The 16,065-nt window shown below is 44.9% G+C and overlaps 1 protein-coding gene across 3 annotated transcripts in view; it reads right to left on the bottom strand.

Annotated features, from left to right (window-relative positions):
• sorcs2 (sortilin-related VPS10 domain containing receptor 2) overlaps window positions 1-16,065 on the bottom strand; it is a 275,594-nt gene that overhangs the window by 31,273 nt on the left and 228,256 nt on the right. For all 3 annotated transcript variants that reach the window (XM_068713717.1, XM_068713718.1, XM_068713719.1), the window contains exons 8-10: window positions 9,878-9,967; window positions 6,211-6,390; window positions 1,396-1,542 (exon numbers count right to left, since the gene is read on the bottom strand). In XM_068713717.1, coding sequence (XP_068569818.1) covers window positions 1,396-1,542; window positions 6,211-6,390; window positions 9,878-9,967 — 417 coding nt within the window. The remainder of the gene's footprint in view (window positions 1-1,395; window positions 1,543-6,210; window positions 6,391-9,877; window positions 9,968-16,065) is intronic.

Below are 16,065 nucleotides of genomic sequence, written 5' to 3'. Positions count from 1 at the left end.
CGCATCAATGTTCTTTGGGGTCAATTTGACCCAAGGCTGTTGTAGCTGTATAAAACATATAAGAAATATCAACATTTTACACACATTTGTTTTGGATGATATTGAGGTCACCATAATATGCAATTTTATAATCTTCAAAAAGCTTTAGGGCCCTAACATAACCATAGTAGTGCGAGATCCACTGATAGTTCACACGACATGGGGGAGGGGAAAACATAATTCTTGCGAAAACTTTGATATTTCCCACGCTGTGGGGGCGGGAAAATATGGTTCCCATGAAGATACAAGGACTGGAACAGCGGAAAACTGACTCGAAGGAGGATTTTCCTGGAGCAGCTGCACGAGTTGGTAAAACCTCATATCGAGAGAAGACGTGCCTTCCAAGAGCATCAATAGCTGCTGCAACTGTTGTGAAGGACATCCAAACAGAGACACACACCCCAACTCCTCCAGTGGTTCAAACTGCAGACAGGAAACGTGGCAGGTGCCAGGTCTGTCCTAACAGAAATGACTCCAAGACCAGCAACAACTGTGTGAAATGTAAGAAATACGTCTGCAAGGAACATGCATGCACTCTCTGCACATCATGTGTACAGCAGTGGCGGACCGTGCATTTTAAACCTGGGCCTTCTGTGCTGTCTGTGCTAAGAAGGTTTAGCTGGCCCTGACGGCCCACCACTGGTGTACAGTAGTGCAGACAAAAGGCTGGAATGTACCTTCTGGTGGCCTGAAGCAAAAATAATATGCTGTTCATATTCTGTCTGTTCGTATTCTGTCAAACAAATTTTAGTGACTATGTAACTTTTTTTTATCTCACACTTACATACATACATACATACATACATACATACATACATAGCATTTAGGGTAGCATAGAACAATCCCTGACACAATGCTCAAATGCACTTTTTTTTTTGTTTTTTTTGTAAATAAAGAATTGTTATGTGTTCCTTACTGATGTTCTGATGATGATGATGTTCTGTTTTACAAATAAAATCCTTCTAAATGTTTAAAATTGTGTTTTTCCTGGGGTACATAATACATGTTACTGTTCTTGATAACAGAAATTGTTTACCACAGCCAGTCGGGAGAAGAGCGAAAACATCTTTTCCATAAATGAAAATTGGCAAGTTGTGTTTTTACAGAGGTTTATGTGGGGTTTGCATGTATGTCAACTGATTAGCTGGTTAGTTTTATTTAGCCTATAAGATTTCTTAAACTTTTTAATTTGGCAGAGTTTTAGGTCACTCAGCGCTAGTGGAAGCTGTATTGTTGTCAGTCGGTATGCAAACATACATTGGCTTTGAACGCCTTCACTTTAAAGCTGCTTATCTCAGATAATAAATTAAATAAAGAAAAAAAGTAAAAGGAACTTTTTGTGAGGTCACTACTTACTGCTTTGCAGCTGTTCGGCTTGCCATTCATGTCAGTGGTAGGTGGGACCAACGGTTCCCAGTTTTGCCCTTTGTTATAGGTGATGAGAGTTGTCACTTTGCCATTGATCTTCTGATTGGCCAGAAAGACTCCTTTGATTCCACGCACCTAGGAAACAAAGTGGAAAAACTAGGGTTAACTTTGAAAAAATACCTGAAATGCTCATTTAAAGTGACTCTATGCAGATTTTGTTTAATAGTGGCCACTGTGAACACAAGTGGAAATTAGAGTGTCATGGTAAATGCTAAAACATGTGTAATAATAGCACAAGAAAGAGGTAAGGTCATGAAGTCATCAAACTGACTCATAACTTGTATTCTCTCTGGACTTCTAGCTTCTCTCCTTTCTGTCACTTCTTCATCTCTCCACTTTCATTTTCTCCGGACATACAGAATGAAAGGAAGGCAAGGATAACGTGGGCGTTTCAAGATCAGGCTCTGTCACAAGATTTCTTTGTCCTTAAACAGATGTCTTCATAATGAATGCAAGATTGTTTTCAATAAAAGAAGACATCAATGGGGCTATCGATTTAGGTAGAGGAAAGTTAATGAAGGTATTATTGGAGCAAAACATTGGCTTATGAGTTTTTAAGTGACAGCTGAGCTCAGTGTCTCAGACGTCGGTTTTACTGGGCCCTAAACAGCGGCACTAAAATTCACCAGCCAACTTACTGGATCGCTACAAGATTAATAAAGCGTAAGTATTGATTATATAAGTCTGTGCTGTAGGCTACTGGATGTTTTGTTGTGTTACATTACATTACATTACAGTCATTTAGCAGACGCTTTTATCCAAAGCGACTTACAATAAGTGCATTCAACATTGGTAATCAAAAGAACTACTAGTCACCAGAAGTCATAAGTACATTTCCTTTTCCAAACAAGCATCTAAGAGCATGAAGCAGAGCATAACTCAGAGCCAAAGTACAGTGCAGAAACAAGAAAAACAGTTAGTGCTATAAGTAGTACGAATACAATAAGTGCAACAAGCTAGTATGAAAACAATAAGCGCTAAGTGGAAGGCTCAGGGTAGCACTTCCTGAAGAGGTGGGTTTTCAGCCTGCGCCGAAAGATGGGCAGCGACTCCGCTGTCCTGACATCAGTGGGAAGTTCATTCCACCACTGTGGGGCCAGGACAAAAAACAGCCGTGACCGGGTCGATCGGCCGCCAGGACCTCTGAGCGACGGGGCGACCAATCGCCCCGAGGCAGCAGAGCAAAGTGGTCAGGCGGGGGTGTAAGGCTTGACCATGGCCTGGAGATAGGAAGGAGCTGTTCCTTTCACTGCCCTGTAGGCTAGCACCAGAGTCTTAAACTGGATGCGAGCTCTTACAGGTAACCAGTGTAGAGAACGGAGAAAGGAAGTTGTGTGGGAGAACTTGGGGCGATTGAACACCAGGCGAGCTGCAGCTTTCTGGACAAGCTCCAGAGGTCTGATGGCCGACGCCGGGGCTCCGGCAAGTAGAGAGTTGCAGTAGTCCAGGCGGGAGATGACAAGAGCCTGGATGAGAACCTGCGCCGTCTCTTCAGTCAGGAAGGGACGAATCCTCCTGATGTTGTAGAGCAGGAATCTGCAGGAGCGTGTAACGGATGAAATGTTTGCCGAGAATGACAGTTGGTCATCCAGGGTCACACCCAGATTCCTCGCAGTCCGAGTTGGTGTCACCACGGTATCATCAATGGTGATGGACAGGTTCCGGTGCGGGCAACCCTTCCCCGGGAGGAACAGTAGCTCAGTTTTGTCTAGGTTGAGCTTGAGGTGGTGTGTCGTCATCCACTTCGAGATGTCAGCCAAACACGCAGCGATGCGCGTCTCCACTTGGGTGTCACCGGGGGGAAATGACAAGACCAGCTGGGTGTCATCGGCATAACAATGGTAGGAGAAGTCATGCGAGCGAATAACAGAACCCAGAGATGTTGTGTAGAGCGAGAAGAGAAGGGGGCCCAGGACTGACCCTTGCGGAACCCCCGTAGTCAGCATGCGTGGTTCCGACACGGCCCCCCTCCAGGTCACCTGGTAGGATCGACCCGTCAGGTAGGATGCAAACAGGGAGAGTGCAGAGCCTGAGACGCCCATCCCCTCGAGGGATGAGAGGAGGATTTGATGGTTCACAGTGTCAAACGCCGCAGACAAATCCAGGAGAATCAGGACAGAGGAGAGAGAGTTAGCTCTCGCGGCGTGAAGCGACTCTGTCACCGCAAGGAGGGCCGTCTCTGTCGAGTGACCCACTTTGAACCCGGACTGGTGAGAGTCCAAAAGGCTGTTTTGGTGGAGATAGGAAGACAGTTGGTTAAAGACAGCACGTTTAAGTGTTTTGGATAGAAAGGGTAGAAGAGAAACCGGTCTGAAGTTCTTGACATCAGAGGGGTCAAGTGATGGTTTCTAATTGTGTTGAAAGTAAAGTTAAAGTATTGAAAGTAAAGTTAAAGTATTCTATGTAAGTTAGCTTTTACCTCAAAGTTAGAAAACTTGCTATTTATAACATAGCTATAAGTTATATTATCTATTACGATTTTTAGCGACGTGACCTAACTGTTAGTGTAACGTTACTGTGCATGTGCATGTGTGTTTGTGTGTGCTTCTGCAAATGGTCATGTCTGCCTGACCCTACCGGTTCAGATAGATATGTAGGTTAAGTGCATGTGATGATAGCTTTTGTTAGCACACTAATTTGCTATGGGAATCAGGCAGCTGGAACTGTGAAATTTGTATTTAAACCATCATCTTTTTCTCTCTGTAGAACAATTCAAAATTGTGGGACATGAGCAGGACCTGTCCCAACCTACGAAGCAGTCAAAGGTTTAGGTTTAATTATTTTAGTATAAGGTCTATTTGAACAGATTATGATCCAGCTAAAGCTTCACCAATGCCACAAATTCACAGCCCATGAGTTAGGGTTATTTGAAGCACTTTATGGTTGGGAACATTTCCTTATTTGTAATAACAAAAAAAGAAAATCCCAGGCTTTGAAGGCTTCAATTTAAGTTTAGGATGACTGTTGCTGTAGCTTAATATTTGAACTTACATTATTTCATTTGCAGGGGGTCTCTGCTCCACTGAGAGCAAACAGGCCCCAATCGTTGGCAACGAATTGGCAACGAATTTCATTATCGATTCGTTGTGTCGTGCGATTATTACGGCACTCAATAAGTCGCGGAGATGTTTGATTATAAAAAAAAAAGTTGAGCGCGGAGCAGAGCGGAAGTAGAGGAAAGACCATCGGAGAGACCCGTAACGTTGTTCTGAAACACACGGCGGGGGCAGAGAAATCAGTACTACCTAAGTCATCCAAGGTGTGGAAGCATTTCACACTAAATAAATCGAAAAGATGTGTTAACTGCAAAATATGCAAAAGCAACATGGCACGGGAGCACCACGGTGATGATTCAGCACCTAAAACATAAACATGTTGGAGTCCTTGAGGAGGAGGAAGGGAGTTCAACAGCAGGTTAGTCACTACAGAATCCTACTGTTGTTCCGTTTTGAAGTGAGGAACGTAACGTCCCTCCAGTAGCTCTTCTGGTGCTGATGTTTACTCGTTATCCAGCTTGACAAGCATGACAAGTTAGCTCGTTAATAACAGTAGTAAAGCAGGGGTGGTATAGCTTGCAAGACTAAAGACACGTTTTTATTCATTCGCCTTTTCATCGAAAAAATAATCGACAGATTAATCGATTATTAAAATAATCGTTAGTTGCAGCCCTAATATATACACATGTATATACACCCCCCGACACACACACTATACACACACATATATACTCACCCCCATCCTGATGAAGCGCTTTTAGAAACTGTTTCTCCAACACAACACCGACATCAGAATGTTGTATGTTGATTTGAGCTCAGACTTCAACACAATCTCCCCCATGAAACTGATTGGTACTCTTAGCACTCTAGGCTTAAGTACCTCATCTTGCAACTGGTTTTTAGACTTCCTCACAAACAGACCCCAGACAGTTTGGATTGGCAGCCAAACCTGCTCCACTCTAGTGTTGAACACCGGACACCCACGACTACTACCCCAAACATGAAGAGAACTCTGTTGTGAAGTTAAGATGACACTACCTTCAATGGCCGGATTACAAACAACAATGAGTCTTAATGTATAGAGAAAATCAACAACCTTACAGAGTAGTGCTCAGGGAACAACCTACTGTGCAATGTCAGTAAAACCAAGGAGGTGATTGTTGATTTTAGAAAAAAAGGAGGCAAAGACGCACACCCCTGTCTACATCAATGGAGCTGTGATGGAGCAAGTTAACAGCTTTAAGTTCCTTGGAATCAGCATCACAAACAACCTGATGTGGATCTCACACATCTCCATCCTAGAGAAGAAAGCTCATAAACGGCTGTATTACTTAAGGAAACTTAAGAAGGCAAAATTCCTGTGCCAAGTTCTTGTCAATTGTTACAGAGGAGTAATAGAAAGCATTCTGACTGGAAACATTACAAACTGGCATGAGATGTGCATGGCCCAGGACAGGAGGGCTATGCAGTGGGTGATTAAAAACCGCCCAGAACATCATTGGTACCCATCTATTGAGCATCAGTGATATTGGGAGAGGAGCCTGCAAAGAGCTAAAAGGATAATAAAACACAATACCCACCCCAGCCGCAGCCTCACTGGCAAGAGTTCAGAGTAGAATCCCTGCTCCACTGCAGTGAAAGAAGCCAGTTGAGGTTGTTCAGGTGTCTGATTAGAATGCCTCCCTCTCCCTGTGAAAGTACTCGTTGCATAGTGAAATGGCTATTCCACTCCTCCACCCCAACTCACCTCAAGAATGTCGATGAGGACATTCTCCTCTGGCTGCTTGGTGCTGCGAACATTTTCCAGGACAATGGAGTAGTAGATGCCCTGGGGGTCAGACTGGTACAGGTTATATGTGTCTGACTGGTACCACTCCTGGAGAGCGAGGAAGACCTGGTTCTCGTCTGTACTCACTATCTGAACATCCTGGGGGCAGAGATGGGGGGGTCAAAAAGGGAGAGTCAGTATTTTCTGAATCTATTAATTTTTTCTTTTTAATATTTCTGTGCATGTACATTTACATTGAGAGCAACAAATACCAGAGTAGAATTATTTTGTATGTGTACACACTGTCACCATGCACTGGTGAGGCACACCCTATGCTGAGAAACCTATGGAAATATTCTGCCAAAAACCTTTTCAATCCTCATTATTACCTTCACCAAAATTTCACAAAATATTTACATTTTTTTATTTTTTTTGCAACACACAAAAGAAATTAAATTAATAAATAAATTGTGCCAAAAACTGGATTGAGTCAGACTTTCTTTTCCTCTCTGTGTAGTTGGGGCCTACAAGAAAAAGCTCTCCCAAGCTGGCAAGACGGCTGGTTGCAGGTAGAAAGAAAAAGACAATGTCTAAACATCTTACAGGAACGTGAACTATCTGATCAACTGAAAGCTTTTTTTATAAAGAACTGCTACAACAGCAAGAAAGCAACTTTAAAGTGTGTGTACCTTCATGGACACTACTTCCACAAGAATGGATGCCATTTTGAAAGAGTTTAATTCAGAGTTAACTGAATTAAAAGTCAGCCTTCATTTTACAGAAATGTAGGGGGATAGCTTGAAAGCTACCAATACCATCCTTTTATCAAAGTGTAAATTAAATGAAGCGGACGTACATAAACGAATCAGTGATTGTAATAGACACCAAAGCAGACTTTCCTGACGGTCAGCCTAGGTCTCACAATGTGATTAATGATGGAATCATGAAAACTGAGAACAAAAAGGTCAGAGTTGGTGTTGACTTTCCTGAGGGACAAACTGGACCTGGACATCCACACTAACGAAAACGATCTCTGTCCACACGGCGTTTCAGCATCGTTTTCGAAATGATGTTTGGCTAGACTAAAACGCTTGAAAACGAAGATCACGTGACTATTCACGTACACCGAGCATGTGGGTGGGTGCTGGTGTAAACAGGAAGTCCGCTCCGTAGGGCTGGTAACGCCGCTGGACACCCCGCCAAAATAAAAAATTGTTTAATAGTTTGTCAACTAAAATGTGCGTCACACCCTATTACGTCTCTGTCAAGCTAATTATGATTTTCAGACCTCCGCCCTTGGTAAACTATTGTAAGCTATAATGTTGAGCACGTTAAGAGCTCTCTAGGTAGCAGTGTTCCTGTGTATGTGTTTGGTGCTTTTAATGTGAAGGATGAGACGGAAGGAGAAAAAGAGGTTCTGATGAAGTGTGGGAGAAGTGAATAAAGTTGCTGCCGTCTTATCGCAGATTACGGAGCCCCGTGTTTATGATTTTATTATTATCATAAAGTATAGAAAATAGAGTTTAATTCTGTGTGGAGGTATTAATTTGCTTTCACTGCCAACGATGCTGGCTTACCTGCATGCTTGAAATGTGTCGAGAAATTAGCAAACAACAAAGAATGTAATATAGAAAGACACTTCCAGAACAAGCACACAGCATTTGCTGAACAGTATCACGCTGGAGATGAGCGAAAAAGAGCGATTTATCAACTGCTGCAGCAAACTGAGCAAGTTTTGTTCTCCTCTTCATAAGAGTTTGATATTGTTATAACAGGTGAAATAGCAATAAAATGTCAAGAATTGTCTTTATTATTGTTCTGTAATTTCACAAATACAACAAACTATAGTTTTTGTATATATAAAATAACTATATATAAAACTTTATAAGCTGTGATATCAAATAGCGTTTGCGGCTCCAGACAAATTTTATTTGGTGAAAAATAGGGCAAAATGGCTCTTTGGATAGTAAAGGTTGCTGACCCCTGATCTAGTGTTACATAAGCTTCCTGGGCTAACTCAACGTTCCTACTTGCCCACTCAAACTGAAGCAGTTTTTCCCCTTCTCTTTCCTGCTATCTCTTATCTCTTCTCTCTCTCGCTCTCTCTTGTACAGAATCCTGAAGATGTAAAGCTGAAATGAGAGTCACCACAATATCTGGCTTTCTAGTCCCTAGATTAATTTAATGTGTACTTTACAATATTGAGCTACTCCAAGCAAATCTTCTTTTCAAAGCTTATTGTGTTCACAAACGCTTACACAAAAATCCTTTACCTTGAAATTTGCCATGGTTACTTTTAATAACTGCCCCCACTGGGACTCTCTGATCACTTAATGGTCCATCTGATTCCTGCATACAGGCAGAAATTAAAGCTCTGTAAACCTGTGGTGAGGAAATTAGAGCAGTGGACCAGTGAAGCTATGGAAGATCTCTGGGCGTGCTTGGACTGTACAGATTGGGATGTTTTCAGGACTGCACTTCTACACTGCCATCGTTGGGTCCATCCTCTGCTCCTCCATCTCCGTCTGTTACGCTGCAGCGCATCATTCACTCTGCCGAGAGGGTGATCGGCTACAATCTGCCGTCCCTCCATGACTTGTTCGCTTCCAGGACCCTGAAGCGAGCAAGAAGGATTGTAGCAGACCCCTCTCACCCTGGACATAAACTGTTCGAGCACCTTCCATCTGGCAGGAGGCTGCGGTCCATCAGGACCAAGACCTCACGCCATAAGAAGAGTTTCTTCTCATCCTCAGTTGGACTCATTAACAAAGCCAGGGACCCCCACTGACCCTGACACTTACATCCCCAGGACAATTTCTTCACCTTTGCACTCATTTCCCGATTAATATACACTTGACACTTTAATAATATACTTGTTTTAATATACTCTTATTTGTTTGTTTATTAACCATATTTATATATTTCATTGTAAATTTCAATGTTTCTACTTTTAAATCATGTCTTGTAGTTTGCACTGTGTTGATTGTTTAATGTTATGCACCATCCACCTAGTCAAATTCCTTGTATGTGCATCATACTTTGGCAATTAAACCGTTCTGATTCTGATCCCTCCTCTCTTGCCATAGTTAGTTCCTTCTTTGTTTCTGACTCTACTGAGAGGACATGCTGCAGTAATGTTTCACTTCAACTGTTTGGTAGCCTTTAAAGATCTAAGTCTGTAAGTATTTCTGTATGTAGCATGTACTACGAAATATTAATTTTGTATTTGCTGTTTTAGTATAACATTTGTGTTGTATTAACAGATGCTAATTGTGATTAGCATTTCTCCAGTGACATCAATGTTAAAATAAAGTTTAGATGCCAACTAGTCAAGCATGTTTCAGGATAATGGCTACTTGTTTTTTTCTTGCATGATGGCTATATGCTAAATCATTTTCTTATATTCATGTATGTGTATATAGACAGCTTGTAAGGCCATATTCCATATTGTTTCCACAGTTCTACAAAAAGAAAGAAAGATTCTCACTAAAGCCATAAAGTCTACTATGGATTACTGGGTCTTTATTTCATGGATCTACTATTAGCTATCTGCTAAGCTTTCCTGTACAAAACAAGAGCAGAATACCCCAGGTTTAGTCTGAAGTGACATCAGCAGTGAAAGAAGTATCATTTTTGTGTGCTATACCTTTGGCAAGGCGTACTTGGGAAACCTCATCTGGACGAACTCGTTGCGCCGATAGGACACGTAGTGCTTGGTAGGATTCCCTGTGGTGACCTGAAAAAAACAACAAAAAAACAAAACACAATCTCAACACGACAAACTTTTCCATGCAACAATTTGCACACGATCCAAAACTTAAAATCCACACTTCTCTCCAATTTTATCTATTATAAATTTTGCTTTTATTATAATTATTACTATTATTATTACTATCATTATTATAACTTTTACACACAATCACACATTCATTGCAAAGAGGTAAAAAGAAGACAGTGGAAAAGAAGAGAGGAGGTAAAAACATATTTATATATTGAAAGTAAAATTAAAGCTGCAAGCAGCATTGATCGGGCCCTCGCTGTAACCGGTTGTATATGGACCCAAATGCAACACACAAGATTCCAAGGATGGTCGGCTTTTATTACAAACTTGCAGGTACAGCAGGCAGCGTTAATCAGAGTCAGGAACAGAAGGCTGGTGGGTTTACCAGGAGTCAGGCGAGACGGGTAGAACAGGGGCAGGCAGGGTCGGTAACAGGAGCTCAGTCCGTGATAGAGTGCTGGAGAGTCTGGCATCGAAAAGCAAAGAACAATCTGGCAATGTGTGTCTGGGAGGCAGGAGTCTATATAGTAGCTTGATTTGTGATCAGAGACAGGTGAGTGAACAGGTGAAGGAAGTTAGACTGAAGTAGAGTGAGGAGGATGTGGCGCTGAACTGTAACAGAACCCCACCCTCAAGGGACGGCTCCCAACGTCCCAAAACAACCACAACCAAACCGTAGTGGCCAGAAAGACTAATATTAATCAGACATATCCATCCTCTCCTCAGCATCGGTGGGTGAGTTGTCCTGGCCAGAAGACGGCTCCTCTTCATCCTCCCCAACATCTGAAGCTACAAATGGAAAAGAGGGAACGGAGTCTAGCTGGGTAGCCCCAGTGGGCACAGAGCCCTTGGAGGGCTGGTCAGGATGCAGTGGTGAAACTCCCTGATGAGAGGGGCATCCAGAATGTGTCGAGCTGGGACCCAGGATCTTTCTTCTGGACCGTAGCCCTCCCAGTCGATCAGGTATTGCAGACCTCTCCCACGGCTGCGGGAACGAAGCAGGCGGCGAACCGTGTAGGTAAGACCTCCATCGATGAATCGAGGTGGCGGCGGAGGCTGTGCAGCAGGAACCAGTGGGCACTCTCAAACTGGCTTAACCTTGGAGACGTGGAATGACGGGTGGACCCGCATGGTCCGGGGCAGCTTGAGCCTCACTGCTGCAGGATTGATGACCTTCTGGATCTCAAATGGCCCAATGAACCTGGGTGCCAACTTCTTATATACCGGTTGGCTGAGCGGAGAAGCGCAACTCTGGCTTTGGCTCAGGTACGGCGGCGGCATCGGCGGACGAAGGCCTGGGCAGAGGGGCAGGAAACCTCCTTCTCCAGGGCCGAAAACAGTGGAGGTTGAAAACCGTAGGCACACTGGAACGGGGACATTCTAGTGGCAGAGCTGGTCAGGGTGTTGTGGGCATACTCCACCCACAGGAGCTGCTGGGACCAGGACGATGGACACTTGGAGACCAAGCACCGTAGAGCCATCTCCATCTCCTGGTTCTTGCGCTCAGTCTAGCCATTAGATTGTGGATGGAATCCAGATGAAAAGGCTGGCTGTGGCCCCAATAAATTGTGCAGAACTCCCTCCAGAACACTGACGTAAACTGAGGTCCCTGGTCAGAGACAACATCAGTGGGGAGACCATGGAGCCGGAAGACATGCAGCAGGATCAGCTCAACAGTCTCTTTGGCCGAGGGGAGCTTGGACAAGGGCACAAAGTGGGCCATCTTGCTGAACCGATCTACCACTGTCAGGATGGTGGTATGTTTATTGGACAGTGGTAGAACGGTAACAAAGTCCAAAGAGATGTGGGACCAGGGCCGATGGGGCACAGGCAGAGGATGCAGGAAACCAGCCGGAGCCTGGTGGGATGGCTTGTGCTGGTTGCAGACAGGACAGGCATTGACAAACTCCCGGGTGTCTTTCTCCAGAGTAGCCCACCAGAACCTCTGCTGCAGGGCCTCCCTGGTACGCTGGCTCCCGGGGTGGCAAGTGAGTCTGGAGCTGTGGGCCCACTGGAGGACATCGGACCTCAGGGTCTGAGGGACGAACAGGCAGTCAGGAGCTAGGACTGGGCTGGTCCTCCAGGGTGGCCTTGACTCTCTCCTCAACCTCCCAGGTGATCGAAGCAACCAAGACGGAGCAGAAAGGATATTGTCATTGCCAGGGGTGGAATCCCCCTTATCTACAAACTGGCGGGACAGGCCGTCAGGCTTGACGTTGCAGGTACCAGGCCGGTAACAGAGGGAAATGTGGAATCGGGTAATAACAGGGACCATCTGGCTTGCTGAGAGTTCAGTCTTTTGGCGGACTGAATGTATTCGAGGTTCTTGTGATCAGTCCATACCAAAAAGGGCAGACTGGTCCCCTCAAGCCAGTGGCACCACTCTTCAAGGGCCAGCTTAACAGCTAGCAGCTCTCGGTTACCAATGTCATAGTTCCTTTCAGCTGGTGAGAGCCGCCTAGAAAAGAACATGCAGGGGTGGAGCTTCTGGTCATTGGCAGCCCGCTGGGATAGGATGGTTCTCACGCCAACATCGGAGGCATTCACCTCCACAACAAACTGTCTCTCAGGGTCAGGGACTTGGAGGATAGGAGCATAAGTAAACTGGGCCTTAAGGTTCTGGAAGGCCTCCTCAGCCGAGGGGGAACACCGGAACAGCACTGTGGACAAGGTAAGGGCCGTGAGTGGGGCAGCCACGGTGCTATAGCCACGGATGAACCACCGCAATCGTTGCAGCGGTTTACGTGAGTCAGGGAAAGGCCAGGACGTAATAGCTGACACCTTGGCAGGATCCATCTGCACGATCCCCTGTCCCACGATGTACCCCAGGTAGGAGACTGATGAGAACACTTCTCTGCCTTAACGAACAGAGAATTCTTAAGGAGGTGTTGAAGGACTGCTTGGCATGGTGAGTGTGCTCCTCTTGGGACCTGGAGAAAATCAGAATATCGTCCAGGGATATGAACACCTGCCTGTTTAACATGTCTCTCAGCACATCATTCACCAGGGCCTGGAAGACGGCTGGGGCAATGATGGTAGCTCCCCGAAGCAACTCAAATGCAGAAGAGATGAGTGGGAGTAGGTAGCGGTTCTTAATGGTAATTTCGTTGAGGCCCCTGTAGTCATTGCAAGGCCTCAGTGACTTGTCCTTCTTCCCCACAAAGAAGAACCCCGCACCAGCAGGTGAAGAAGAGGGATGGATGATCCCAGCAGCTAGAGAGGAATTTATGTACGCATCCATGGCCTCTCTTTCAGTTACAGATAAGGAATACAGGTGACCCCTGGGTGGAATGGTACAGGTCTGAAGCAGAGCAGGAACAGTCTGACTGCTGGGGAGCAGGAGCTTGTTTCAGGCAAATCAGGTGATGGCTCCTGTTGCCCAGTCTATGTGGGGGTTATGGCGGCGGAGCCAGGGGTACCCCAGGATTAATGGATGCTGGGGTGACCGCAGGATAACAAACCAGATGGTCTCATGGTGGTTACCAGACAGGAGCATACAGACTGGCGTGGTTTGGTGAGTCACTGTCCGCAGTAGATGACCATCCAGGGCGTTGGCAAGAACAGGGCATGGCAGGGGTACCCAGTCGATACCCAGCTGAAGGGCTAGGTCCTCATCAATGATGCTGTCATCAGCGCCAGAGTCAATGAAAGCCGTGAGTGTCTCGGATCCATTCGCGAGCAGAAGCTAATCGTGGCACAGAGGTTTTTGGTTGGGGGAAGAGTCTTGTGGTTCGGCTCACCAGTACATCCCCTACTACTGATGAGCCATGCCTTTTACTGGGCACCAGGATATAAAGTGACCAGCCTGGCCACAGTACAGGCAGAGATTTCCTCGGCGGCGGTGCTCACGCTCCTCTGGAGTGAGACTGGTGCGCCCCACCTACAAGGGTTCAACGCCCCCAGGTTGAGGATCGCAAATCCATAAGTCCCCCGGTAGGATCAGGTCCTTTGGAGACCGCCCCGAACACTTTGCGTAGCTTTACAGAAAAAGCCAGGAACAAAGAGCAGGCTGGCGTGCCCCTCTCCCATTCAGAGGGGCCCCACAGTTGTGCCCTGCCTGTCAGGTGATTAATGGTGAAGGCTACCTAGCCTCCTCCGAGGCAAACGTGTAGCGCTGCAGGGAAAACAAGATGGAGCAGTTTGTGATGAATGGGTTGCAGCCTTCAGGTTCTCCAGCATAGCGCTCTGGGGTTCACACACGGGGCTTGTGTGCTGGAGCGGGCGTCAGAGGGACAGGAGGAGGAGCTGAGACCGCATGCTGGGTCAGGGCTGCTGTTAGCTGTTGGACCTGAGCGGCTAACGCAGCCAAAGCCTGCTCCTGGGCTGCTGCTGACTGACGTGTGAGGGACTTTTAATTGCAAATGTCTTTAGATTGTACTGACCAAATTTGAAGTGGCTCTGACACCTAGGAGGAGTTTCTTAAAGTATAGCAACTACAAACCAAGGAAAAATTCACACAAAAATCGAAATGGCCGACTTCCTGGTGCTCGGGCCGTAATAATAATTGATGAATGAAATACAAATTTGTAGGGGGCGCTATGGAGGCAATTTAAAATGGCCAAGGCAAAAACCCAGATAAAATATGTAGTCCCATCACCTATGACACATGTACAAAGTTTTGAGTTTTTGAGCATCCCAAGCCAAGGTTAGCCTAACCCTAACCCATAATAATGGCTTGCACATCATGCATACACAGAGGCACAAACAAATGTGGCCACAGGTGATGATATCTTCTAGACTGCCCTTATTCAGAAGCAAATCCAGGGAGGAGATCTGGTCGGGTGGTTGGGGTACAAAGAATTAGACTCTCAGACAAACACTGCAGGGACACCAGTGGATCACATGAAAACTTGTGAATGTGAAAAGGGTTGCTCATTTTAACAAACCCATAGCATATTATATGATAATCCTTTATTCGTCCCACAGTGGGGAAATTTACAGGATTACAGAAGCATAGTGGATAGTGCAAACAAGAGACATAGTAAAAAAAAAAAAAACAATGTATCAAAACAAGTATTATAAATAAGTAATAAACAGTAAGGAATATTAACTAAGTAAAAAACCGAATAACTAAAATATAACTAACTAAAAACAAAAAATATGATATATACCAGGGGTCGGCAACCCGTGGCTCCGGAGCCGCATGCGGCTCTTCAGCCCCTCTGTTGCGGCTCCCTGGGGGCTACATCCACACTAATGAACACTTACATAATACAAGTTTACTAGATTATGGATTAATAAATGAGGTCAACACACGTCTCTCACTCATTGTGGAGGATGAGACGGAAGGAAAAAAGAGGTTCTGGCGAAGTGTGGGAGAAGTGAATAAAGTTGCTGCCGTCTTGGCACAGATTACGGAGCCCCGTGTTTATTATTATCATAAAGTATAAGGCTCAGCTACACTATCAATGGATTAATAGAGTTTAATTCTGCGTGGACGTATTCATTTGCTTTCACTGCAAATGATGCTGGCTTACCTGTATGCTTGAAATGTGGCGAGAAATTAGCAAACAACAAAAAATGTAATGTTGACAGTCACTTCCAGACCAAGCACACAGCATTCGATGAAAAGCATCACGCTGGAGATGAGCAAAAAAGAGCGATTTCTCAACTGCTGCAGCAAACTGAGCAAGTTTTTTTCTCCTTTTCATAAGAGGAGAATTTTCTTTTACTATCAACTGGTGGCCGAAGAAGCTGCACAGAGCTGCCAGTGGGGGGTGTTGTTCATCAGGGATGATAGGCTTATTTAGGCTTAGTACAGATGTGGTCTGCATATGCTGTTTCTATACTGTGCCTGCTCTATGTCATTTACATTTATAGAAAGTAAAGCATTTTCTTCTATTAAAATTAAAATGTTTTGAAAATCAATTTCTTGACTTGTTGTAATACCCTGACGTGCTGCATAAACATATCTACATTCAAGAAAAAGACCTGAACAGAAAAAAAGTGATTCTGAAATTTTGGAAATCTGAAAACAGAATGAGAAACCATTTTTGTTTCACTAAAATAATTCTAAAATACACCACTCTACCCGTCACCTCCCCTGTCGTAAT

Source organism: Cebidichthys violaceus, unplaced genomic scaffold, assembly GCF_023349555.1.
Source record: "Cebidichthys violaceus isolate CVI_PGR_0920_01 unplaced genomic scaffold, fCebVio1.0.p SCAF_19, whole genome shotgun sequence".
Lineage (NCBI taxonomy): Eukaryota > Metazoa > Chordata > Actinopteri > Perciformes > Stichaeidae > Cebidichthys > Cebidichthys violaceus.
Note: the sequence above shows the minus strand (reverse complement) of the source record. Positions and strands in the feature narration are given on the sequence as shown.